Here is a 27,289-nt window from a genome sequence, read left to right on the forward strand (position 1 = left end):
GGCCTAAAATGGTCACCATACTTTCTATTCATTAGCGTCTGTCTACTAGTTTGTTGCAGTAATTAATGCATGTCAGTAACTGTTTGAAAACAAATTCTGATGTTGGCTTGAGAAAGCTTACCCTGAAAGTTTGAAGTAACTGTAAAAAGCTTGAAGTGTGAAATAGTTGAGAGATAGAGTTTAAAGAGTTTTAAGTTTGAAAACCTCAAACAAGTGTAAAGGTTTTAAGTCACTTATGATTGACAGGGCAACCTGTCACTCCCCATTTTGAGTATAGACATGAAAAAGCACTATTGAAACTGAGATGGTTGTAATTTATTAATGCTTTGAAGTACAGAGCAAATAGAGTTTTAAAGAAGACACTCAGCAGATTATTGTTGAAGTGAAAAAAATGAAACGTTTGTTTACTGTAAAACAAATATACTGTACTGAACATTTATATTTTATATGGTGATTCTGCTTCATCAGGTGTCTTCAATAATGGTCAATCATCACTCAGTTAATTACTTAATTATCTCATTAACTTTAACATTGCTTCAGTGTACATTTAAAGCTCATATTTTAACACTTTCACACTCTTGAGTCTAATCTCTCATATAGAGAGTTCATTTAACACTGTAGTTTTGCTGTGTTCCTCCTGGTTGAAAAGCTGTGCTAATTAGCAAATCCAGGTGACTAGAACAAAATACTGAGGAGGACTTTTCTGAAGCTGGACTTTACACCTCTGTCCGTTAAAGACACAATTCTTCTTCTACACACTCAGAAGTATGCACTTTTTCTTCACAAAAGGCATAGTATATGTGAATTTAATGCAGTGTTAGGCATGGAATTATGCATTTCTATGACAACACTATCAATGCCAAAATGAATCTGTAGCAGTCGGGTGAAACTGAGGTTATGTGGTACGAATGAAAGCTTAAGTTCTGGGGCGTTTTTACAAGTCTGACATGGAATGAAAAAAAATTAGATTCTATCGCTTTTTCCAAACACATATACCGCTCTCCTCGTCTGTCACCCAGAACATGAACTCATGACAGATAAAATATCAAACTGGCTGGTCGAGCCTCTTCTTTCAGGAAATCAGATCTCATGATAATACGGTTAGACAGAGATGAACAATGGACAATTAGGCACACTTAAAAGAGAAAATGTCAAAACAAGTTGTATGTGAAAAGGCTCACACACTTCTGCAGTAAAATATTCTGTAAAACAGTTTTTCAGGATTTAAATGAATGTTATATTTTTAACATTAAAAACAACATTTTCTTGACGTTACAGGAACTTTTTTATAAGGTATAATGTTCCTCAAATGTTCTTTCAACTTAATGTTGTTCTAAAATTCAACATTCTAGGAACGTTGATTTGTAACATTTCAAGAACATGAAAATGTTCAGTTTCCTTAATGTTAGTTGAATGTTATTTAAAGGTTAATATAATGTTCCTGAAACATTCTTTCAATCATTCAAACACCTGCTGTGAACAAACACTGAAAGAAACAGAAATAAGAACACAAACTACAACTTTCTTCAGCCACAACCTTAGATGAACTGAAGATAAAGACATTAAATCTCTGAAGATCTGATTAAACATCTCCACAAACAGCATTACCAGCTTCACTTATTACTAACCAGACTGACTTTATTTCTGATATACATCTACAGAAGCTCTTATTGAGAATTAAAAGAGGTTTAGATGCTGATGTCTTATTGAAAATGTTGAGTTTGAAATCACCATCATGAAGATCAGTGTTTGCTTTAGTTGAGCTGTGACAGAAATAAAGTCAGTCTGGTTAGTAATAAGTGAAGCTGGTAATGCTGTTTGTGGAGTTGTTTGACCAGATCGTCAGAGATTTAATGTCTTTTATCTTCAGTTCATCTAAAGCATTCCTCTAACGTTAACATTTTTTTATGTTCCCAGAACCAAAACTGAATATTTGGAGAATGTTCTTTTAACAAAATTATGTTAGCTGGGTAATGTCCACCAAAAAACTAAAATTATCTGGAAAGAAAACAAATGTATGTGCTGCTGTTGGAAGGTGCAGAATACATATCTGAATGTCCAACCAATCACTTTGCTTTGATTATCACATTTATCAAAGAGGTATGTGGCAAAACCTATCCGTTGGCATTCCTGTTCATCTCAGTAGCACGACTGACGTGAACCCCAGAAGTACACCAACCTGTATGATTTCAAAAGTATTTTTGATCCTGTCACCTATAAATGCCATGTTATTTATCACAACTGATTGATGCCACCACAAGAATCTGTCTAACCTATTCATTATTTCCTGATTTGTGATGTCAAAGGCAGCAGTCTATCTATTTGTTATTTTATTGTTGCTTTGCCAGTGTTGTATGTAGAACTCTAAAACACGAGCTTGAAGCACTTTTCTCATTCACAGATTGTTGATAATGGATAAAGAACAGTTCCCCCCTCCATATCCTGGACCACCAATGGTCCAGAGCAACGTTCCCTACCAGATGCCGCAGGTTTCCTATCAAAGCCAACAAAGTCAGCAGACCCTCACTCTGATCTTCAGCATATTTCTGTTTGTCATTGGTAACTACAGTGCTTTAATAATTATCTTTTTTGCAGTTCCAGCGGCCACATACAATCCACCACCCCAACAGATGACTGTCATGGCATCTAACATCCAAACGACCCAGCCATCTGGCATGGGTAAGAGTTGATGTTTACTGTGTAGTTTAGAGGGAAACTGGAATGTTTCTGCATGCCACAATGAGTATCAAAAACAGAAATTCCAAAACACTGCGTCCATTTTCTAAATATAGAGAAAGGGGGAAAAAAACTCTTGTTAAGTCATAATAACATGACTAACATGATATTATTCTGTCCAACTGTGTTTTTTGCCGTAAGATATAAATATGCATGCATAATTGGGGGCTGAGCACCTATTATATCCATTAATGTTCTTCTTCTTCTGCTCATGAAGTCTATGGCAGCCCATAGAACCGTATATTTTAAAGTTGTGAAATTTCCCAGCAGGCACCGGACGTCAATATAACGTCAGATTGACGTTGGACCACTTGTATTTTGGTTAAAAAAGAAAATCTGGTTGACGTCAGAACCCAACGTCAGACTAACATCAATCTCTTACATCGGAGACATAGCGCTTTGATGGAAAATAAAATAAAAATCGGTATCTGTCAAAAACCAACAACAAATTGTCAAGCTGTCAAATTCCAACTTTAAAGAAAGATATGGTTAGTATGGATTTTGTTGGCATGACATTAAACCTTCAATTTTGTTGTAAAATTCAGAGAGAAAAAACAACAACAAAAACATACCAAGAAACTCTAACAATAAGATCAGAGAGAGATCAAGATCCAATGTGAGACTACACCAAATTATAAAATTTTAAGACATTAGCAAAAAGAATAGTTTAACTTAATTTGAAAATGGAATTTACAAATGTTTGGTGGTTTTATCAGAAAAATGACAAAGAGATAAACTGGATTATAACAAATATGATTTATTTATTTGTTTTATTATTAACATTATTGGAACAGAAGATTTTCAAAATAATTTAATTTTAACACCAACCTTATTGGAACTGAATATTTTTCAAAACATTAACATCAGTTTTATTCACAGCTTTTTTTCCTGCCACCTCCACCCACCTTGTCTGGGGCATATTTTAAACAAAAGGCGATGGCCGCTGCAATATTTGCCTCCGTCTCTTTTGATGTTTTCTGGACACCAGAGGTGGACATTCCAGGGGTCAGAAAGTAAAAGTCCTGCCATACAAGGAGAAAATCACAGTTTTTAAGTCACCATCATCGAGGTCAGGGTTTGTTTTAGTTGAGCTCTTGACCCTTGACTTTTTAGTATTAGATTTTGTTTGGGCACTTTTAACTGCATTAAAACCAAACAGACAAGCAAAGTTAAAAGACAATCAGGTGTTGGTTATGTTTTTTACATAATCATTATTTGATCTGAATCACTGAACTCATTTAGAGCCCAATCTCTGAGTTAGATTTACATTATTGATTACAGCAGAACTGTGATTCTGCAGCACAAGATCAGCTTTACCAATACATTTTTATTTTTATTTTTTTAAGAGTTCTGATTTTTGTTTTTAGAAAGAGCTCATTTAAACACACAAACATCAATAATCATCCTGTGAATCTCAACAGTGGTGGCCATCATAAAGCATGTTGCAATGCATTCTGGGAGCCACCAATCAAAATTCATCCATGGCTCCCATCATGCATTGCTGTATTAATAAATTATGAGCTAAATTGTCTTAGTAATTTCATTTATTCTCACTATTACAATTTTGCTGTTTTTCTGTGACTTTTTAGTAGCTTGTTTTCTAATGTTCAGAGTTGATCTGTTGATCAGAATATGTTGCTTGTCACCGTTGTTGAGATTCACAAGCTGATACTTGATGTCTGTGTGTGCCTAAAATAATTTTTTATTTTTTTTTCTGATAAGGGAAACTTAAAAAAAAAAAAAAATCTGTAATGTAAAAGCTGATCTTGTGCTGCAGAATCACAGTTCTGCTGTAATCAATAATGTAAATCTAACTCAGAGATTGGGCTTTAAATGAGTTCAGTGATTCAGATCAAATAATGATTTTGAGAAAACATAACCAACACAAGTGATGGGATTTATGGCTCTTTGAGGGGATCCGGATCTTCGCGATCCGTTCCTTTCAAAGAGCCGTTCAAAAGAACGGCTCTTTTGGCTCTTTTTAAATATTTAGTCAAGAAGCCAGCTTGGGGGCATCTCAGTTTATCCTGGAAATAATCACTGGGAGGAATGATGAGGTGAGATTTGTAGTCAAATAATTAAAACTCGGATATCACACACCAATATCTGAGTTTGAATTATTCTGAAATATTGATTATTACCTCATTTGTCATGTGTGGACTATATTCCATAGGGTTGCACAAATCCCTCTGCTTAGACAGTGACATCACTATTTTAGATTTACCTTTAGTACAAAGTGTGTGTGTGTGTGTGTGTGTGTGTGTGTGTGTGTGTGTGTGTGTGTGTGTGTGTGTGTGTGTGTGTGTGTGTGTGTGTGTGTGTGTGTGTGTGTGTGTGTGTGTGTGTGTGTACCTACTTATGTCACTTTTGGGTACATTCACCAGGATACACACCAGTAAACTGGGGACCACCAAAAAAACTTGGGACATTTTGTATGTCCTCATTTGTTTGACCATATAGTGGCATTCAGCATGCTCTAAAATGGTTTCCTGGCTTAAAATCTCATTTGTCCCAAAAATTCACTTTTATGTGATTTGTGTACTTAAAGTGTGTATGCCCCCCCACTAAAGTGTGTATAACACAGCGCCCTCTAGGAGAACTGCACTTCCGGAAAGATACACACTTTTGGGATTCTGACCAATCAGAGCGCAGGAAGATACTACGAGCGCGGGACTGGTGATCTGACCAATCAGAGACCAACACGTCACCAATAAAGATGGCGGAGGCAAAAACTATCATGAATATGAATGAATTGACATATAATCCACATTTAATTTGAGAAATATTCACAATAATTTGTGTTTAAATAAAAATAGACTCATTTGCAGGAGCTCTCATGCTTTATATTGGCATGTATTATTAACTTTTAATCCTCGGAGTTTTGCTCTCGCATCAATGTGTGTGTAAAGATCGCGCTGCCCCGCCCCCGCCTAACGGAGACTATATCCGCGTACTGTAACTACAGTTTATTAATGTACGAACGAGTTTGAGGCGGGGATGACAGACATTACGTCATGTGAATATGAAACATACATATTTCCTCCCAAAAGCGGAGGGACAACTGTTTTAATCCGTCAAGTATGATGATTTATACATATGAGTTTATTTAATAAAATACACAAGCAACAAAAAGATTTGAAAACCTTCAAAATCGCTTGCTTTTATGAGTGATTTTATTTGCTTTAAGTGTTTTCTCCTACTTTGCGTTCTGCTGTTCCTCCATTAGTATCAGAGACAAGAGACAAGTACAGTACACAAATAGTAACATAAAAAATAAATAATAAAGATATGTGAAAAAAATATATTATAATATTATATAGATAGGAGCAGTTACAGCAAACATTCTCTTTATATTTTATATATAATATAATAATTTATATTTATATATGATATTTATAATAATTAATATTATATATAATATAATAATTTTATATTTTATATTATATTATATATAACAGTTTCTCTCACTTTGGTGCATTTCTCCAATCACAACTAAAATTCTTACTTGTTCAACATCCACATTATAGTCTCTTGTTCACATCATAAATGAAGATATGTGAAAAAAATATATTATAATATTATATAGATAGGAGCAGTTAACAGTTAACTAAAATTCTTACTTGTTCAACATCCACATTATAGTCTCTTGTTCACATAATAAATAAAGATATGTGAAAAAAATATAATATTATATAGATAGGAGCAGTTACAGCAAACATTCTCTTTATATTTTATATATAATATAATAATTTATATTTATATTTGATATTTATAATAATTAATATTATATATAATATCATAATTTTATATTTTATATTATATTATATATAACAGTTTCTCTCACTTTGGTGCATTTCTCCAATCACAACTAAAATTCTTACTTGTTCAACATCCACATTATAGTCTCTTGTTCACATCATAAATGCAGTTTCTCATTCTCCTGAACAAATTGCAAATGCTTTGGTACATTCATGCATTTGATGTACAAGTGTCAGATGTTTCCTACATTATCACTTGCTTATGTCATGTTCATCAAAATATACTAGGTGTCGAATAGTTTTTATTTTCATAAGCCATTAAATGCAAAATGGTTGAACTAGTCATAAACTGTCAAGCATATTTTCTATACATTTCTTTTAGACTTTTTTTGTCCTGAATTATTAAATTTCAGGGATGAATTTTGAATTTCAATAATGAAGGGGAATGTAATTCAAGCAATGTTCAACAGTTCTCTAAAATATCTCAGATGCCATCTCATTTGGGAGGCACAGACAGAGCACAACACAATGTTACACACTCTGAACATGAATGAACAACAAGGACACAAACAGAGTCAACAGACAGAAGAAGGAGTAAGGATGTGTGGTGGAAGGGTACGGAGGAGAACAGAGGAAGAGGAAGAAGAGGCCAAGACTGAGATGTTTCTGATGGAAATAAGAGCCACTGTTGTAGATCATGCTCTCAGTCATGACCTTAAGGCCGAGACGGGTCAAAAGAGCCGAATGATGGGAGATGTGTTTGTAGACAGAACAGGTGTGAAATCAGATAATGTTCACTATGTACTGTTCACTACATAAACTGTAGACTGATGTAATGCTATGTTACTGCAGTCTACTTGCATTTTACATTATACAGTAAATATTACGGTGGCTGAGAGAGATCACCGCGCACAACTGAAGAAAACACATGCAAACAGAAAAAATGAACAAAACATCTTGATCAGTTTGACAACACACTTGCTGCAAATATTCACCCAAATACAGAAACTTGCTGCAGACAACACACATACAATGATGATGAAAACTTTCAGGTAATCGACAACACCACTGACAAGTGTTCATTGAACAAGCATGTTCCAGCCAGGTTCGTCACTTGTTTGGGGTACCCTTGAAACATTTCTTTGTTATCAGTTCTCCTCTGTCCAACAGTGAACAGAGCATAATTCAGGCAGCTATCATAAGTCCGATTGGGATGATCGCAACAGTCAAAGTATTTATTCCAGTTCCATCCAGTTGAGGATCATATTCATCACGCTGGAATGGATGGTTTGGTGAGGATCTGTGCCACTGGCTGTCATTATATCACATGACATTGTAGCTACTGTAATTTTTTGACAGACCACCAGAAAGTATATCTGAATCCTGTCTCATCCAGTCTAGAGAGACGTGTTCATACTGTTGAAATGTACGCCATACAGATAAAGTGCAGTCTTGTGTATTTTCAATCACTGACATCAAAATCGTATCCATATTACTTCTGAAAATACTGTCAGAGTGTCTTTGTGAACAATGATACAAGGACTTGTCATTTTGATGACACTGATATAAGGATTATGAGCTGGTTACAAGCTATTGCATGTAATCCATTGTGTGCTGTTATTTGTATGAACTGTTTTAAGAAATGCACATACTGGTTTACATCTTAAGGATGCATATGAATGAGAATATATAATAGGAGAGCAGTTACAGCAAACATTGTTTTATATTTAGAGAGAGAGCAGTTACAGTGTTTAGTATAAAAAGTGTTTAAAAGAATCATGACTCAAGCTGGGACGTTTACATGTTTGTTTACAGATTTATTTTGTTCATACTTTGATTTTAAAAGGCACTGGATGTGAAACCCCTGCTCCCCTAACACTAACCCTAACCCTAACCCTAGCCCTAGCTGAGAGCTGCAGACAGTCTGACACTGAGTGACTCGCCGCCCTTCCCCCACCGGCTTCTGATCGCGCGCGCGCCTCCCGCCCATCCCCCACAGCAGCAGCGCAGCAGCTTGAGTGCAGAGTGAGATGAGCTCTGAGGAGAGATCACGAGTGCTGCTCAAATGATGGAATAATCTGTCGTGGATATGCGTTTTTAAAGCACTTTTACAAGATCTAGCAGCTTTTCCTTCCTTTATATTTAATATAAAATACCATAAATTAAAAAAAAAAATTGAAAGAAAATGCTGTTAATAAAGTGCACGTTAAAGTTTATTTTAGAGCCTCGAAATAATCCACACATCTCCCTGATTTTAACTCAAACATTTGATTAAACAGAATTAGTAAAAATTAAGATATGTGTTCCAAAGAGATCGTTTAAAAGTGATCATGTGCTCTGTCCATTAGAAAGACGTACGCCTCCGTTTTTATTTTATTTTTTATTTTTTTATTTAAGTTTGAAGAACCAGTACTGTGAATAAATCAAACAAAGATCTAGGTGTTTGCCAAAATATTTATTAGGTCAAATAAATGTAGTCACAATTTCAACGTGAAATCCAAATACGTAACTACGTCATGCACGCACGTCAGCTGTGGATGTGTTTTCCCGGGAAATGCAATCACATGGCATTGCTTGACGCGAAAAAGACGACAACCCCCATCAATGGACGCTGGAGAGGTGAGATCAAGTGTTGTCCCGAAAATGCATGATAACTAAAATACACTGTGAAATATGAAAGTTAGTAAGATGTATGTTTACTTTAGTGGTTAAATTATTTTCTGTTAATGTTTTATTTCTCGATTGTATTTGAGTTTGATTCTCATTTGATTTTTTTTGCAATAAGGAAAAAAACAGTTTATTGCTTATTTGTAGGCATTGATCAGCAAATATAATTTTGTTATATTTCATATAATATCTCTTTAGATTCTACAATTTAATCAGTGGTAGCCTGTTTTCTCATTTTTTGTAAAATGTCAACAGTATGTATTGTAATTTGAAATAATTAATTTTCATTTTTTATTATTTGATGTCATTTTTAATTTTATGTAATACATTATTTACACTTTTTTTTTTTTTAGTGGAACACAAAAGTATCCATGTTTTTTTATTTATCTTCACAGAGCTTTTTTGCACAATGACAGTACATAGACACTTTATTGTATTTTTTATTCTGGGTGTCAAGCTCCAAAGCAGACAAAATAGTCCATATGAATCTATCAGGTTACTGACTGAAAATCTGTAGCTTTTAAATTAATATGAATATGGATTGACATCAATCATCTGGTCACAATGGTTTTTGGCATCAATGATATTGCTGTTTTTTTTAATCTAAATGCCTGTTTCAGACTGGTCACATGTGCTGTCATTGCATAGGGCTCTGTATTACATTTAAAAATAAACTTTAGTGTTCCACAGAAAAACACAACACAGGTTTGTACAATTTTAGTACAGGATTAGTACAATAATTATGTACATTTTTGGGTGAACAATTCCAGTAAGATCAAAAAGATTTTTAAAATGCTTATTTAATCCATTCACCTTATATTTCTTTTTATTTCTTTTTTTCCAGAAATAATGCTGAAAAGCAAAAGGCGTAAAACACCTCTGCAGGATGCAGAGGATCACATGACCCGTAGAGCTGATAAGCCTGGGCTTCAAGAGCAGTTCATCAGCAAATATAAAGGCAAGTATTTATGACTAACCAGATACACGAATGGTTTGGTCTTGATGTCATTAATGCAGAATAACCTGCTTTACAAATAAAGTCTTGTAGTTTAAAGGGTTAGTTCACTCAAAATTGAAGTTTCTGTCATTAATTACTCACCCTCATGTTGTTCCACACCTGTAAGACCTTCATTCATCTTCAGAACACAAATTAAGATATTTTTGATAAAATCTGATGGCTCGGTTAGACCTCTAAAGCTACTAAAGACATATTTAAAACAGTCATGTGACTACAGTGGTTCAACCTTAATGTTATGAAGTGATGAGAATATTTTTTTGTGCACAGAAAAACAAAATAACCACTTTATTCAATAATATCTAGTGATGGGTGATTTTGGGCACACAAAAAGTATTGAACTGCTGTAGTCACATGATCTGTTTTAAATATGTCTTTAGTAGCTTTCTGAACACTGAAAAAGGAAATGATTTTGCTCTCAATGCAGGCCTCACTGAGCCATTGAATTTGATCAAAAATATCTTAATTTGTGTTCTGAAGATGAATGAAGGTCTTACGGGTGTGAAACGACATGAGGGAGAGTAATTAATGACAGAATTTCATTTTTGGGTGAACTGAACTTTTAGGTGGTTATTGGTTTGTATGTAAACCAGGACAATGGATCATTTTTATAATAGGGTTAGTTCAAATAATGTCATTTATTACTCACCCTCATGCCGTTCCATACCCGTTAGACCTTCAATAAGGTGATTATTTTTTTTGCAGCTATCAGTATATCGTTGTGCATGATCATGTACATGATCAATGTTTTTTTTAATTTTTTTTTTTATTATTGGGTTTTGGTTAAATTCCTGAAGTAAGGGCTGCTTTTTCACTTTTTTTTTTCTAAGACACAATATACATCAGTAATACCCTCTTGTGATTTAAAAAAAAAAAAAAAAAAAGCTTTTACTTTAAAGGCAGTTGCTAACAAGTGTCTAAATGGGAGACAGAGGTTTGTCTGGGACATTAAAAATCGTCACCTGAACAGATAAAGTCATCTACTCACTAGTCACTTTCACAGCCTCGTTGTGTTTAGAGGTAGATTTAGGGATGTACACTGTACACAACCATTCAAACATACATTATAAGAATGCAAAACATTATACTTATTACACAGGGAGATGGATTTTTAAAGTTTTATAGTTCCTGGAGGCACATTTATCAACAACAACAAAAAAACTCTTTATCTAAAGCCAAAAACCATCCATAAACATCCATACACCACAAAGACAAACTATCCAGAAGCGATGCATGTTAAACACAGAATTTTCTTTTAAAAATAATATAACAAAAACATGTTCTAGATGATTTCTTGAAGCTTAATCATGAGGACGATGAAGTTTTGCAACTGTGGTGTATTAATAGGCAAACTTAAGCTTAGTTTCTGCAGCAATACAAAAGCCAGTTAAAACAACATATAGGGTTTTAGTTGAGGGAACCAGGGGTGTGTGAACTACCGGATCACCTGCAAAAATACGTCATCGCTGCAGCACTCTATTCTAAACTATATAAAGCCAAGATAATATTGCTTATGTATGAAAGAGTATAAAAATTTTAACTATATAATTTTAAGACTTTAAAGTATAATGTAATGTATAAAAAGCACAGCATACTTAGAAATTTGCCTGGCTATTGACTATTTTCATTCAGTAATTTCCCTTTTACATATAATGTACATCATATGGCAGAGAACTTTAAGTAATGATCAAAATGATAGTTGACTTTTAATAAACTGCTGAATCTAATGCATTTCTCCTCTTCAGGGCGTGGAGTTTTCACCACTAGAGCTTTTTTCAGAGGTGATTTTGCTCTTGAATACAGAGGTGAACTTCTGAGTTCAGAAGAGAGTCTTGACCGAGCTGAACACTACACTGAGGCCGAGAACGCGTTCCTGTTTGAGTTTCAGTGGTGTGGCAGAAATTGGTGGTGAGTACAGACCTGTTGGATTGATGTAGTAGAGGCACTATATTGTATCGCAAACCTGCAAGATTTAATTCTAGCGGGTTTGCTGTCTCGTGTTTTTTAATTGACTTGTTTTAAATGACCATCACATGCAACTTGAAAAAAGAAATGCCTCTATCGTGGTCAGTAGACGAGGTGGCAGCACAACTGTAATGATCAGACTATAATCCCAATCACTTTGAAGCGGTACTAACTGCAGTGGAAGAACAAACCGAGCCGAGTTGAGTCGTACCGCACAGTGAGAAAGTGCCATAAAAGAGCAATGGCACCAGGGTTCGTTTTAATCTAAACAAACATACCAAGTGTGAACACACCCTTAATACTTAAAATCAACCATGAACTGACTTGAAGGGTGCTGAGTGCAGTTTCTTTGAGTCATCAATATTCGTTTTTAACCGTATTCCCAAAAGAGAACAAAATGGTGAATGTTAGATGCATTTGTCTGCTGAGAGGATGTTGCCATACACTGTCCGATAGATCCGTGGTTCTCAGACCCTCCTCTCTGCAGATTCTGTTTGTCTCCTTAACCTGACACACTCGGTTGAGTTCATAGAGCTGTGTCCTGATGATCAGCTGATGGTCTGAATCGGGTAGATTAAAAACGAGACATACAACTTATGCAGAGCGGTGGGTTTCCACTTAAAAATAACTCTACATGTCTAGCATATATAAGATTACAAGTATTGAGTAATAATTTTATGTCTTTATAGCATAGATGCATCTAAAGAAGACGGTTCCTTGGGAAGACTTGTAAATGACGAACACAGAAATCCTACTTGCAAAATGAGAACCCTTGAAGTGAGCAGGAAACCTCACCTGTGTCTCTTTGCTGTGCGAGACATTCTACCAGGGGAAGAAATCACTTTCAATCACGGAGACTCAGACTGGCCATGGCGAGTCAAGGTACTATCAAGAAAATGATAGAAAGATTGATCAGTAATTCAGGATAATCTTTTACTATCTGATTAGTTACCATGTGATTGTGGTCTCATATTTCTCAAGCCTTTGAATCAAGCATCAACTGAATCCTCTGATAAAAAGCCATCCATCAGTTTGGGTCCGCAGAGATCGGTAAGTCCACTTTAAAACATCTGTATCGTTATTCTATATTATTGACTCTTTTGTGAGTAGTGTGTCTGGGTGTTAACAGAAGGAAAGGAGTGATAGATAAAGTTACTGTAGGACAGCTAGAGTAATTACTAGTTTTTCTGTTCTATACAAACATTTCTGATTTTTATATTCACTGGTTCCTTTTCTGGCATCCAGCCTCATTGTGCTGCTCCTGTTTCTTCACCTGGATTGGACGAGGTGAACAGCAGTGGTCCACATAAGCAGTCAGGCAAAGCAAGAACATCAAGAAAAACGGTAACTATCTCATAATGCAGCAACTATTAGATGATTTCTGGGAAAAACTGTTGATATTTGAAATCGACACCCAAACAACCACACCCCTCCCTTCATTGCTCCGCCCCCAAAATACTGAACACCCTATTCAACACAGGCAACTACTAACAGCTGGTGCACAGGTGTTCAACTAGAAAAGATCTTTATCGCTGGCAGACCGTAGGATGCATTAGAAGGTTTGTTTTTAGTTGATTGTAGGTGCGTGTCCACTTCATCCAGCACACTTTGTGTAAACGCTCCAAATGGTACAAAATAATATTCTGTCAGAATTGTAAAAAGTTAAATTGGTTCCTTCCCGGTCTGGAAGGAACCACTGCGGAGAAGCACAGTATCTGTGTGACTCGTCATAGACATAAACAGAGAGAAGTAGCTCCAGCTACAGTGTTCTTTAGACACATGCAGTTCTGTTTATTAACCGCTCAAGCACCAAAAGTTATGGAATGTAAATGTAGCGCCTTACTACCCACCTCTGCTAGTTACCTAGTTATTGTCACAATTTTATTTTCAATATTGTTAATGTACATTTTATGTTTGTTTAAAAGGTTAGTTCAAATAATGTCATTAATTACTCACCCTCATGCCGTTCCACACCTGTAAGACCTTCATTCATCTTCAGAACACAAATTAAGATCTTTTTAATTAAATCTGATGGCTCAGTGAGGCCTCTATTCAAAGCAATGACATTTCCTCTCTCAAGAACCATAAAGGTACTAAAAACAAATTTAAATCAGTTCATGTGAGTACAGTGATTCAACCCTAATATTATAAAGTGACGAGAATATTTTTGTGCACCAAAAAACAAAATAACGACTTTTCAACAATATAGTGATGGGCCGATTTCAAAACACTGCTTTGGAGCTTTATGAATGGGTTGTTTGCACATGACGTCACAGCAGCAGCGCGAATGAGTCTGGAGGGCAGGGAGTGATGTTTCTATATAGGAATCCTATCAAAAACTCAAAAGGTTTTGCATTGTTTATAGTTGCTCAAATCGTTAAAATCGAGAACCCAGAAGGTGTTTATATCGTTTACATAACTTATACCGTTTTTTATAACTTTTCATTTTTTAACGTTAAAAGTTGTCGCCTTTTTATAGCGTTTTGCATCTGCTGATACTGAAATTAATATGGATACTTACCTTTTGTTTTTGACTCGGTTAAATATTAACATTCTACATGGTATCGTTTGCAGGGAGGAGAAGATATTTTATCCTATTTAATTATAATTGGGTGTTTTCCCTTCAGTTTTGTAGAATTGTTTACAATGTTGATCTGGTTACCACGAGAATAGTGTCACGCGCTGCTGCTTTCAGCCGTCGTATGGTAGAAAATGTCCAAATAAAATAAATATTTAACAAGCTGACAGAAGATGATGCATTTCTTTGTTGGAAGCGTGTAAATGTAACTAGTTTTAATGTTATTTTTGTAAATATTCACTTTCCCCATAAGGAGAATCGGAGGGTCACGATCAGGGATGGACACCGACACGCTGTATTTTTGTATTTATTTCAACAAATGACCAAAATCAAACCCATAGAAGCTTGTGAACAGTTTTGAAGTGGCTGTGTGCAAGTTACAATCATTCACAAGCGAGTGATCATACTCGCAAACATAATGTTAATTAATTATTGCACAAAAACCAAATACAAAACTCAAAAGTATGTTTGTTTTTTTTGTTTTTTTTTAAGTGAAAGGCAGTGGGTTTATTTAGTGACATTATTACATTTGCTAAAAGTCGTCTTTCCTCACCTTCTCAACCAAGGTGAAAATTGTATTACCGTCCATTTTTTTTTTCCCCGAACGATACTGTGAGTTCCTATTACAATTCTCGATTCAGCATAAATGACCAACAATGGCGACATTTTTCACAATCAAAAATTAAAATACTGCACTTGACTTCACTAGCAGAAAGGCAGCGCGATATAAACAAACCAGACTAGAACTGAACGCGGCGTGACGGCAGCTTCACATTCTCTATATCTGCCTCCTCGATGGCAATCAAGTCTTTCAATTCAGTGGAAAAGTCTCTCCTCTTCATAACACAAGGATCGCCAACATATGTTGTGATTTTCTGTTTAAACCTTTCTAAACCAGCACAGAAAGGACTTTTCTCCATCTTTTCCATTCTAATTTTCACTGCTTGCCCTCCACCGGAATTTTGCGCTTCACCAGAACCACGTGATTGCAAACAACCTATTGAATCAGTGACTCGGAGCGCCAAAGTCATATGATTTCAACAGTTTAGCCGTTTGATAGGAGAGCCGAGTCACTGATTTGATTTGTGAAGCTCCGAAGCAGTGTTTTGAAATCGGCCCATCACTATATTGTCGAAGTCGTTATTTTGTTTGTTTGGCGCACAAAAAGTATTCTCGTTGCTTTATAATATTAAAGTAGAACTACTGAACTCACATGAACTGATATAAATATGTTTTTTAGTACATTAATGGATCTTGAAAGAGGAAATGTTATTGCTTTGAATAGAGGCCTCACTGAGCCATCGGATTTAATCTAAAATATCTTAATTTGTGTTCTGAAGATGAACAAAGGTCTTACAGGTGTGGAACGACATGAGGGTGAGTAATTATTGACAATATTTTCATTTTTGGGTGAACTAACCCTTTATGCTAAATACTTCTTTATATATCCACAGAAGCGGTTTCAATCAAGACTGGCAAAATTAAGAAAACATCATGAAGATTGCTATGAATGTTTTAACAGGGCAGAAATTGAAAATGAATGCAATACGATTGCTAAACAGCTATCACAAAAAGATTGTTTGGTGAGTAATATGTCAACATCATCACAATACTCTGTGATCAACACCTCAGTCCATTAACAGCTAATTATTTTAATATTAATTAATAGTTTCCTTAGTTCTTTTGCTTGTAGACCTTGTTTTTATTCAAATTATATTTTCAAACTGTTACAGTCATCCTTAGTCACGTCCACAACTGATGCATCCTCTTCATCACCACCCTGTGCTGTGTCCACCTCTGTGATGACCTCATCACCGTCACCGTATTACCGGTTACCAGAGGGGACACTGCAGTTGGCAAAAATGAGTAAAGTCCTAATGGCCATGGAGAAAGGAACACTGTCTGACTTCAAAGGAAAGAAACTTGACAACATTGAAATTGACCCAAATGGTATGAGTATACTTGAATGGTCTGTGTGTGTCTGTGCTGTATATATTTGCAAAAACTGTACATTATCATATGTTACAGATGCTAAGTATAATCAATAAACTGTTGATTTTTTTATCAATTGTTTAGAGCAACTTGAGGCTCAAGGTGATTCCATGTCAAGTGATGAGGAGGATTACAGTGACGTATCTCAGACAACAGCACCAGCAGAGACTGATCCACCTGTTCAATCTGATCAATCTGTTTCACAAGAGGATCAAGGTAAGAAAAATCTCTAAACTACACACACAATAATCATCAAATAACCATAAATTAGCTCCAAGCAGCAATAGCCATCCAAAGGCTTTTCAAAATTCAGAAAAATCTACACATTAGGACATATGTATGATTTGGTCATACTCACTGATTTAGTTGTTATGAGAATTACATTTTTAATTATTCCATAGGTTCTTCAAATGCTCCAAAAAAGAAATGGGAGGACAATGAGGTAAAAGCAGTAGAGAGACACATGATGGAGTTCATCAAGACATGCAAATTTCCTGGTAAGCAAGACTGTGAAAGATGCATTCACGCAGAGCCAGAAGGTTTGAAGCAGCGAACATGGACTGGTGTGAAAAATTATGTGCGGAACAGGATCACGACTCTTAAAAGAAAGGGTGGTTTGTGAGGAGGCACAAACACAAAAACACTTCAGTGCCTTTTATAACTTCTTTACTGTAAAAAAAAAAAAAAAAAAAAAAAAAAAAAATTTTATATATTATATATATATATATATATATATATATATATATATATATATATATATATATATATATATATAAAAATATAATAATACTGTAAAAATATAATATGATGTGGAAAGTGTTAAAAGTATTATTTGTGTGAAGAGAGTGGCTCAACTAGTGACCAGCTCATTGAAAATGCTGTACATTAAAGTTGTTAGCAGAAGACTGTACTGCGATGTTGCATAAACTAATCAAAAATACTTTTCTTTAATCTGTACCATTTATCCCAAGTAAAATAATCCCATATTAGCTCTTATAAATATATTTTACATCAAGAAAGACAGAGTATAAGAACGCTAATGAAGAAAGAATAGTTCATTTTCAATTAGGGCTGGGCGATATATCGTATGCGATTGTCACGCGCATTTCGTCAGTAAAGCCGGTTCCCTGATTACCACTAAATCGCCATCACCTGCTTTCAAATGGAGCGGCATTTAATAGGCAGAGCCGTAGATCACTGACAAGCTACGCAATATCGCGTTCATTATTGCAGATGAATCGCCTTCGATAATGAAGGCGATATTGCGTAGCTTGTCAGTGATCTACGGCTCTGTCTATTAAATGGCGCTCCATTTGAAAGCAGGTGATGGCGATTTAGTGGTAATCAGGGAACCGGCTTTACTGACGAAATGCACGTGACAATCGCATACGATATATCGCCCAGCCCTATTTTCAATGTTCCGTTTTCATTGTTGAGGTAAAGGGGATAAGGGGGAGGAGCGAATGTAAAGGTGAAAAGAGGGAGGAGCGAATGAAAAGGTGAAAAGAGGGAGGAGCGAATGTAAAGGGGATGAAAAGAGGGAGGAGTGAATGTAAAGGTTGTGAAAAGAGGGAGGAGCGAATGTAAAGGTTGTGAAAAGAGGGAGGAGCGAATGTAAAGGGGATGAAAAGAGGGAGGAGTGAATGTAAAGGTTGTGAAAAGAAGGAGGAGCGAATGTAAAGGTTGTGGAAAAGAGGGAGGAGCGAATGTAAAGGGGATGAAAAGAGGGAGGAGCGAATGTAAAGGGGATGAAAAGAGGGAGGAGCGAATGTAAAGGTTGTGGAAAAGAGGGAGGAGTGAATGTAAAGGTTGTGAAAAGAGGGAGGAGCGAATGTAAAGGGGATGAAAAGAGGGAGTGAATGTAAAGGTTGTGGAAAAGAGGGAGGAGCGAATGTAAAGGGGATGAAAAGAGGGAGGAGCGAATGTAAAGGGGATGAAAAGAGGGAGTGAATGTAAAGGTTGTGGAAAAGAGGGAGGAGCGAATGTAAAGGGGATGAAAAGAGGGAGGAGCGAATGTAAAGGGGATGAAAAGAGCGAGTGAATGTAAAGGGAAGGAGGAGGGTGAAGGTAAAGGAGGAAGTTAGAGAGAATTTAAAGACTGATGAATGGAGGAAGTACGGAAGCCTCCAAGTTAGTGCCAGTTTTGCATTTGCATCGTTGTCCTTTGTAAATTGTTTTTTTTTCTAATCTTTTTGAATTTCTGTTATTCTCCACAATGTGTTGATATTGTTAATATTAAAGACTCATTTAATCAGTTTGTCTCACTAGAGTCCCCAAAGAGTCATTTTATCGGAGTGTGTGTATCACTAGAGTCCCCAAAGAGTCATTTTATCGGAGTGTGTGTATGACTAGAGTCCCCAAAGAGTCATTTTATCGGAGTGTGTGTATCACTAGAGTCCCCAAAGAGTCATTTTATCGGAGTGTGTGTATCACTAGAGTCCCCAAAGAGTCATTTTATGGGATTGTGTGTATCACTAGAGTCCCCAAAGAGTCATTTTATCGGATTGTGTGTATCACTAGAGTCCCCAAAGAGTCATTTTATCGGATTGTGTGTATCACTAGAGTCCCCAAAGAGTCATTTTATGGGATTGTGTGTATCACTAGAGTCCCCAAAGAGTCATTTTATGGGATTGTGTGTATCACTAGAGTCCCCAAAGAGTCATTTTATCGGATTGTGTGTATCACTAGAGTCCCCAAAGAGTCATTTTATCGGAGTGTGTGTATCACTAGAGTCCCCAAAGAGTCATTTTATCGGATTGTGTGTATCACTAGAGTCCCCAAAGAGTCATTTTATCGGAGTGTGTGTATCACTAGAGTCCCCAAAGAGTCATTTTATCATAGTGTGTGTATGACTAGAGTCCCCAAAGAGTCATTTTATCGGAGTGTGTGTATCACTAGAGTCCCCAAAGAGTCATTTTATCGGAGTGTGTGTATGACTAGAGTCCTCAAAGAGTCATTTTATCGGAGTGTGTGTATGACTAGAGTCCTCAAAGAGTCATTTTATCGGAGTGTGTGTATGACTAGAGTCCTCAAAGAGTCATTTTATCGGAGTGTGTGTATGACTAGAGTCCCCAAAGAGTCATTTTATCGGAGTGTGTGTATGACTAGAGTCCTCAAAGAGTCATTTTATCGGAGTGTGTGTATGACTAGAGTCCCCAAAGAGTCATTTTATCGGAGTGTGTGTATCACTATTTTTATTCATATAGTTTTTTGACTATTATTACATTTTGCAGAAAACATGCCTAATGTCTTAAGGCCCCAGTGAGTAGCCAGAGATGACTCTGGTGAGGAAAACATCTTAAGATGTTTTTGGGGTAATGATTATTTGCAGTCAATACTAAATAAACTAGAGGGATGCAGGCAGTGGTCAGGGAAGTGTTCTCTGCCTTGAAGTCAAGACAACTTTATTTCTAAAGTGTGTTATACTATACAGTTAACTTCAAAACACCTTAAAATAACTGTTGCAAATTGTAACAATTGACATGACTTATATTTGAGTTGTAAAACAGTTCTGCAGAAGACAATAATGTCATTATTCAGCTTAATTCAGTTCATCTTTTGTTCTCTGATAGTCAATACAGTCGAATCAATAATATTTCTGAATGTTAATTGTCATTTCCCAACTGAGCAATCCAAAGGCACTCGATCTCAAGCTGCAAATCAAATGAAAATGTATGCTACCCATTTTCAGTGCTCTTGAAGAAGTTAAAAAGCCCAGTTTAGTCTCTCACACTAGTTTCTCTGCTCTAGCTTGATTCCAGTACCCAGTATTGAAACTTTGAATTGTAATATTACACTTCTGTGTCTTCTTAGGATAAATAACTTACAAAATTACAAGTTACAACAAAGTCCTGAAAGTGTACCTTAACCAGAGTCTGTGTATCTCCACAGTCCTCAAAGGATGACTAGATCAGAGTTTGTGTATGTCCCCAAATTGGACATATAAAATACTGTCCCCAATGTGAAGGTAAAGTGTCAGGTCTTTAAGGAAGTGTTTTATTGATAAAATCAAGTGATATCTGTAATAAGGGCTTCTCCAGAAGCGCAGTGATGTCTTTCTTTAGTCTCTAGACCCTTCAGAAAGGGTAGTCCCTAAAGGTAGGGTATCCAGTCATACGTCCTCACATTGTAGTTAAGTAGGTATGTGTGTGTGTGTGTGTGTGTGTGTGTAAAGCTATGTTGACTTATGTTATTCATACAATACCTACTCACAAATAAACATCAAAAACAAAGCCGGCTGCAATGAATTTCTGTGCAAAACAGCTTTTACTACAAACACTTCCACACAATAACATTGTTATCACACAAGAACATTTTGATAGAAAACAAAAAATATTTAAAGTAGATAAAATTAGAATAAATAAAATGGAAATGTCTACATACTACATACTATTACTACTGTAAACTTTGCAAATAGGACATCAGCCCCTTCAAGTCAATGAACAATAACAAAGTGGGCTGCAATGAATGTCTGTGCAAAACAGCTTTTAGTGAAAAATTTCAATTCAAGAACAGTATCACAAAAGAACATTTTTAATGTTTTTAAAAGAACAAGTTTTAAATGAACACAAAATGCAATGTAAATAAATACAAAGCATGTGACGGCAGCGTGCACACGTCATGGCTCCGCTCCTACCCAATGACAGAGGAACGCAGGGTTTTTTTCCACTGGAGTAGCTACTCACGTGAAGGATGCGTGCACAACTAATAACTAATATCATCACGCTATAAAGGGTTGGCCTGCGCTGGGTGCGGCCCTCCCCCTATAACTGTTCTGTCTCGCGGAGGAGCTCATTTGTGTGCATCTGTGTGAAACACGCATATGAAAAAAGAACGACAGAAAGAACGGCTCCCCTCCAGCTGCGACTCGGCTCCCATCATTCATGTTTATGAGCCGTTCAAAAGAATCGGTTCGTTCGCGAACGTCACAACTCTAACCAACACCTGATCATCTTTTCTCTTTGCTTGTCTGGTTGGTTTTAATGCAGTTAAAACTGCTCGAACATATTCTAATACTAAAAAGTCAAGGATCAAGAGCTCAACTAAAACAAACCCTGACCTCGATGATGGTAACTTTAAAATAGTGATTTTCTCCTTTGGTGATTCTGCTTGTTATCATCAGGTGTCTTCAATAATGCTCAATCATCACTCAATTAATCACTTAATTATCTCATTAATGCTTCAGTGGATGAGATAAAAATATGGCAGGACTTTTACTTTCTGACCCCTGGAATGTCCACCTCTGCTAAATGTCAGTGTTTGACATTAATTTGATGTTGGCTTCAGATGTTGGCTTAAGTTTGAATTTCAGTTAGTTAATACTACAACCTAAAACCAACACGATGTCTAATGTCAAATGATTTTGGAATTTGAAATTGTTCGGGAATTACCATTATGATGGTAAGGAGACATTGGGTTTTTGTTGCCATACTTGATGACTAAATGTCAGTATTTGACGTCATTTTGACGTTGGTTTAAGACGTTGATTTGATGTTGGATTTTGGTTGGTTAAAACCACAACCTAAAATAACAAAAGATCAATGTCTAATGATGTTAGAGTTTGACGTTGAATAGACATTACCACTTTGACGTATAGAAGACGTTGGGTTTTGGTTGCCATACTGGCCGACTAAATGTCAGTATTTGACGTCATTTTGACGTTGGTTTAAGACGTTGATTCGATGTTGGATTTTGGTTAGTTAAAACCACAACCTAAAACCAACAAAATATCAATGTCAAATGACGTCGGTATTGGACGTCAAATTAATGTTGTTATTAGACGTTGGTTTGACATTAAATTTAGGTCATGACAATCAAATACTAACGTCTTATGACGTTCTGTGCCTGCTGGGTTGGCACACAGATAGAGGACAGTTTGAGCATTAAACACAGCAAATTTGGATTCTCTACCTCAATCCCTCTAGTGCCACCAACTGTCCAGATTTGCACCCTATGATGTAATTTTCCACTATTTTGAATTTAAAAAAAAAAAAAAAAATTCCAAACTCATCCAAGACAGTTGGTCCAATTTTCACCAAAATTGTCTCACATCATCTTCAGACCATGCTAGTTTCAGTTTGACGCAGTTATCATTTTCACTTACTGCATCATGTTGTTTAAATAGAAAATGAACTTCTGTCCATTTGTGTGCAAAATGAAAATGAGGTGTGTTGAAAATGAGGTGTGTTCAGGCACATTGTTGGCGTGTTGCTATTTTGAGGTAACTGAAATAGATTATGTCACTGAACTACTGAAACCTGGTCTAAAGTCAATGGCACAATATTTTTTTTGTTATTTAAAGGGCGCGTTAGTAATATGCGCCTATATGCGGGTGCACAACGCATGTATACTCTGCTTGTTACACACACAGGGACACGCAGCAGCACACAAACATGCCAAAAATTAAAAATAAAAGGATTACAATGTAAAAGAGTATTGCTTGTCCTGTAGATGGTCTGCTGACGCACGAGCAGGACCGCTTCCTCGCTAGAGAAGCGTTATTTTTTTCCTATTGCAAATTCCACCATGTAAATAGCGAATCCGCCATGGCGCTAGCACAACTGCCTTTTAAAGGGAATGGGAAATGAGACTCTGACTGGTTTATTGCAGGTTATGCCCAAAACACACCCATGATTCATTGAGAGAATAGAGACAACCATTTTAGACCATGCACCGGGCGCACTGACCATTTTTCTCACAACTATTAAAACTAGCAAAAGTAGATTCTACCACAAACTAAGTGCAATTGCGATGTGCGCTTTATATCATGCACTTAGGTTGTTCAAATAGGGCCCTAAGTGTCATTGTCATGTCATATTTACCACACCATATTAATTTATTAATATAATTAACTAGTGATAAGCTATTAAATCATATTAATAGTTATTGTATTTGTATATTGTTTTTCAGCCATTTTGCATGAAATCGTCTAAAAATACATTTAACTGCTCCCAGCCATGCTTGCATAACTCATCATGCCTTTTTTGTGTTTGGCTCCTTAATTGCTGCTTGAATGTATTCATGTAATTTAACAGATTCTACAACTTAAGCAATTCATCCTAAAGAGACAGTATATGAGAAGTGTCACGATACATAGTGCAGACTTCTGGAGGGGTTTAAAGGTATTTATTTGGGAATAGTGTAGAAATTAACATTAACAGCAAAATCCCCAGAGTTAAATCAACTCTGCTCAGAGTACATTTGGTTCCGCTCTATATAGTGCTTAATTAACACTGAAGCAGAGTAAAGTTAATGAGATAATTAAGTGATTAATTTATGATTGACCATTAGTGATGAACACCTGCTGTTAACAAGCAGAATCACTGAAGAGAAACTATAAAGGACTTCCAGCCACAGCCTTAGATGAAATCAACTGAAGATAAAAGACATTAAATCTCTCAAGATCTGATTAAACAACTCCACAAACAGCACATTATCTCATTAACTTTAAGTCTGCTTCAGTGTTATTTTAAGAGAGAGGGACCATATGTTCTCTGAGCAGAGTTGATTTAACTCTGGGGATTTTGCTGTGAAGGCATTTTATGCATTTTGTTCTCTTGGTCAAAATTTGCATTTGTTCATTTTATTCCTAGCATATAAAGAAATCTTGCTGGAGGAGGTTGATTTTATGGTATGCCATCTGAGACAAATTTTTTAGACTTTTAATACATTTTAAAAGAAGAAAAAGAACAACACTGAGATCTATGTCATACTAAGTCATAATTATGAGATTAAAAATTATGATTTTTTAAAAATATATATCATTGTGTGGTGGAAATGGACTTCCATAGATATGACCACAAAAAAAAAAAAAAAAAAAAAAACAATGAAGAATTTCCAAATGCAGTTTGGAACTTGAGGAACAGTCCAGTCTTCAAGCCTCAATGTCTGTTTTTTAAGACTCTATGTTTAACTGCGAACTACTCTCTTTCACTATTCTCTTTCAGCTCCAGCGGTAGTTTACAACCAGCAGCCCGTCATGCCGACCGTCACTCAGACTGTCCAGTCTGCGCCTGCCCAGGGTGAGCAGAAAAGCTTCAGATTCACTAGACTTAAGTGATCAAAGACTATAAGGTTTCAGCATGCACATGATGCACCTGTATAGAATACTATAATGGAGGTTTATGATCATATTGCATGTATTTTCTCTTTTTCTGCATATGTAGTCACAGTAGTTATTCCACCACGTCTGACTGAAGTTCCTGGGCAGATGAAATGTCCTCACTGCCAGCAGCAGGTCGTCACAGAGACGACATACATCAATGGGATGCTGGTGTGGGTCATCTGTGGAAGTCTTGGCATTTTAGGGTAAGGAAACGCATTCACCGAATTCTTACATATAGACTTTAGATTTTTGTCTTTAAAAAAATCTTATTCAGACATATATTGAAACTTGTATATCATGTATTTAAATATATTTGTATTTACACATTTATAATGGTGAAGTTTCAATTTAGTGTATTTAAAATATATTAACTTTAAATATAAAATTGTCACGGGAAATAACGAGGGATGCAAGTGCAAGTCAAAATATCTCATTTATTTGAGCTTCACGCCAGAAAGTCAGATGACAAACACACAGACAGCAGGAGAGCGGCGACACAGGGACCTTGGTGGACCGCGGTGAGATGATCGTGGTGAAGTCCGTGGGAGTGAATCAGAAGTGAAGAATCCAACGATGAAACAGTAATCCAGAGTGAAGACACGACGAAACAACTCCAAATGGAAGCACACACGAGGAAACCAGGAAACAGAACAGGGAACTCCAACAACGATCTGACAAACACGAGACGAAAGACAAGGAAATAAATAGGCAGTCCAGATTGAACACAGCTGCCGCTGATCTGCAATCAGCGGCGACGCCCACATGAAACAATTAACGTGACAGCACAACATAAACACAGACCACAGAACGAGACTGCGGATCTTCAACCGTGACAGTACCCCCCCTCCTAGGAACGCCTCTCGGCGTTCCCAGGAGCACCTACCTGCCGATTGTAGTCATCGATAAGGGAGTGATCCAGGATGTCCCTCGCAGGAACCCAACTTCTCTCCTCCGGACCGTAACCTTCCCAGTCCACCAAGTACTGAAATCCGCGTCCCCTCCTTCTCGAGTCCAGAATGCGATTAACCGAATAGGTGGGTTCCCCGTCTACGAGACGCGGTGGTGGAGGAACCGGGGTAGGCGGATTAATGTGTGAATGAAACACAGGTTTGATTTTAGACACATGGAAGGCGGGATGAATTCTCCTGTACGCTGGAGGAAGTTTAAGTCGGACTGCCACCGGACTAATGATCTTGGTGACAGGAAATGGGCCAATGAATTTGGGAGCAAGTTTATTGGAGACAGAGCGGAGAGGAATGTTCTTGGTAGAAAGCCACACTTTTTGACCCACGACGTATACGGGAGGCTTCGACCGGTGGCGATCAGCCTTAGCCTTGGTGCGCGCCCCCACTTGGAGAAGAGTCTCACGGGCTCTCGTCCAAGTGCGGTGACACCTCTGGACGAAGGCGTGAGCGGAGGGGACCGCGACTTCGGATTCCAGACTGGGAAAAATAGGTGGCTGGTAACCTAAACTACATTCAAATGGTGAGAGGCCCGTGGAAGACACTGGTAACGAATTATGTGCGTACTCAATCATAGAGAGTTGCTGGCTCCAGGAGGAAGGATTCTTGGAAACCATACATCGCAACATTCTTTCCAAATCTTGGTTAGCTCTCTCGGTTTGACCATTGGACTGGGGATGGAACCCAGAAGAAAGACTAACAGTCGCCCCCAGCAACTTACAAAACTCTTGCCAAAATTTGGACACAAATTGGGGCCCCCTGTCAGAGACCACATCCATCGGGAGGCCATGTAACCGAAAGACGTGATCAACGACAGTTACCGCTGTCTCCTTAGCAGAGGGTAATTTAGGTAAAGGGATGAAATGCGCCACCTTCGAGAACCGGTCCACCACGGTCAAAACAACCGTGTTCCCCTGGGAGGGTGGGAGGGCGGTGACAAAATCTAGCGCGATGTGGGACCAGGGTCTCGAAGGGACAGACAGCGGTTGGAGCAACCCATCTGGGGGACGATTGGAGGTCTTACCAGTGGCACAAATCGCGCAAGCCAAAACAAAACGGCGAATGTCACGAGCCATGGCAGGCCACCAGAATCGTTGCTTGACCAAAAAACCGGTGCGATTAACCCCTGGATGACAGGCTACGTTGGAACAATGCCCCCACTTGATAACACTGGACCTTAACCTCTCCGGCACAAATAAACGGTTCGGTGGGCATCCGGGCGGAGGCGTTACCCCTTCTAAGGCCGACTTGACCTTCGATTCGACCTCCCATGTCAGAGTGGAGACCACTAATGTCTCAGGAAGAATACACTCGGGAGTAGACGGGCGTTCGGAAGGATCAAAAATACGAGAAAGAGAATCGGGTTTGATGTTTTTAGAACCCGGGCGGTACGAGAGAGAAAAATCAAAACGTCCGAAAAAAAGTGCCCACCGAGCTTGCCTGGAGTTTAGTCTTTTAGCCGTTCTGATATACTCTAAGTTCTTATGGTCAGTCCAAACAATGAAAGGTACC

The 27,289-nt window shown here is 37.2% G+C and overlaps 1 protein-coding gene across 1 annotated transcript; it reads left to right on the forward strand.

Annotated features, from left to right (window-relative positions):
* Positions 1 to 9,704: 9,704 nt before the first annotated feature.
* Positions 9,705 to 25,022, forward strand: LOC137032382 (uncharacterized). The gene is made up of 11 exons (XM_067404139.1): positions 9,705 to 10,119; positions 11,922 to 12,084; positions 12,831 to 13,023; positions 13,123 to 13,191; positions 13,387 to 13,485; positions 16,174 to 16,302; positions 16,453 to 16,669; positions 16,796 to 16,927; positions 17,113 to 17,250; positions 24,658 to 24,732; positions 24,877 to 25,022. Exons 1-11 carry the CDS (start codon positions 10,011 to 10,013, stop codon positions 25,020 to 25,022), a joined length of 1,470 nt encoding a protein of 489 aa, XP_067260240.1. The 5' UTR covers positions 9,705 to 10,010.
* The last annotated feature ends 2,267 nt before the right edge of the window (positions 25,023 to 27,289 follow it).

The sequence above is a fragment of the Chanodichthys erythropterus genome, chromosome 12 (genome assembly GCF_024489055.1).
Source record: "Chanodichthys erythropterus isolate Z2021 chromosome 12, ASM2448905v1, whole genome shotgun sequence".
NCBI classification, from domain to species: Eukaryota; Metazoa; Chordata; class Actinopteri; order Cypriniformes; family Xenocyprididae; genus Chanodichthys; species Chanodichthys erythropterus.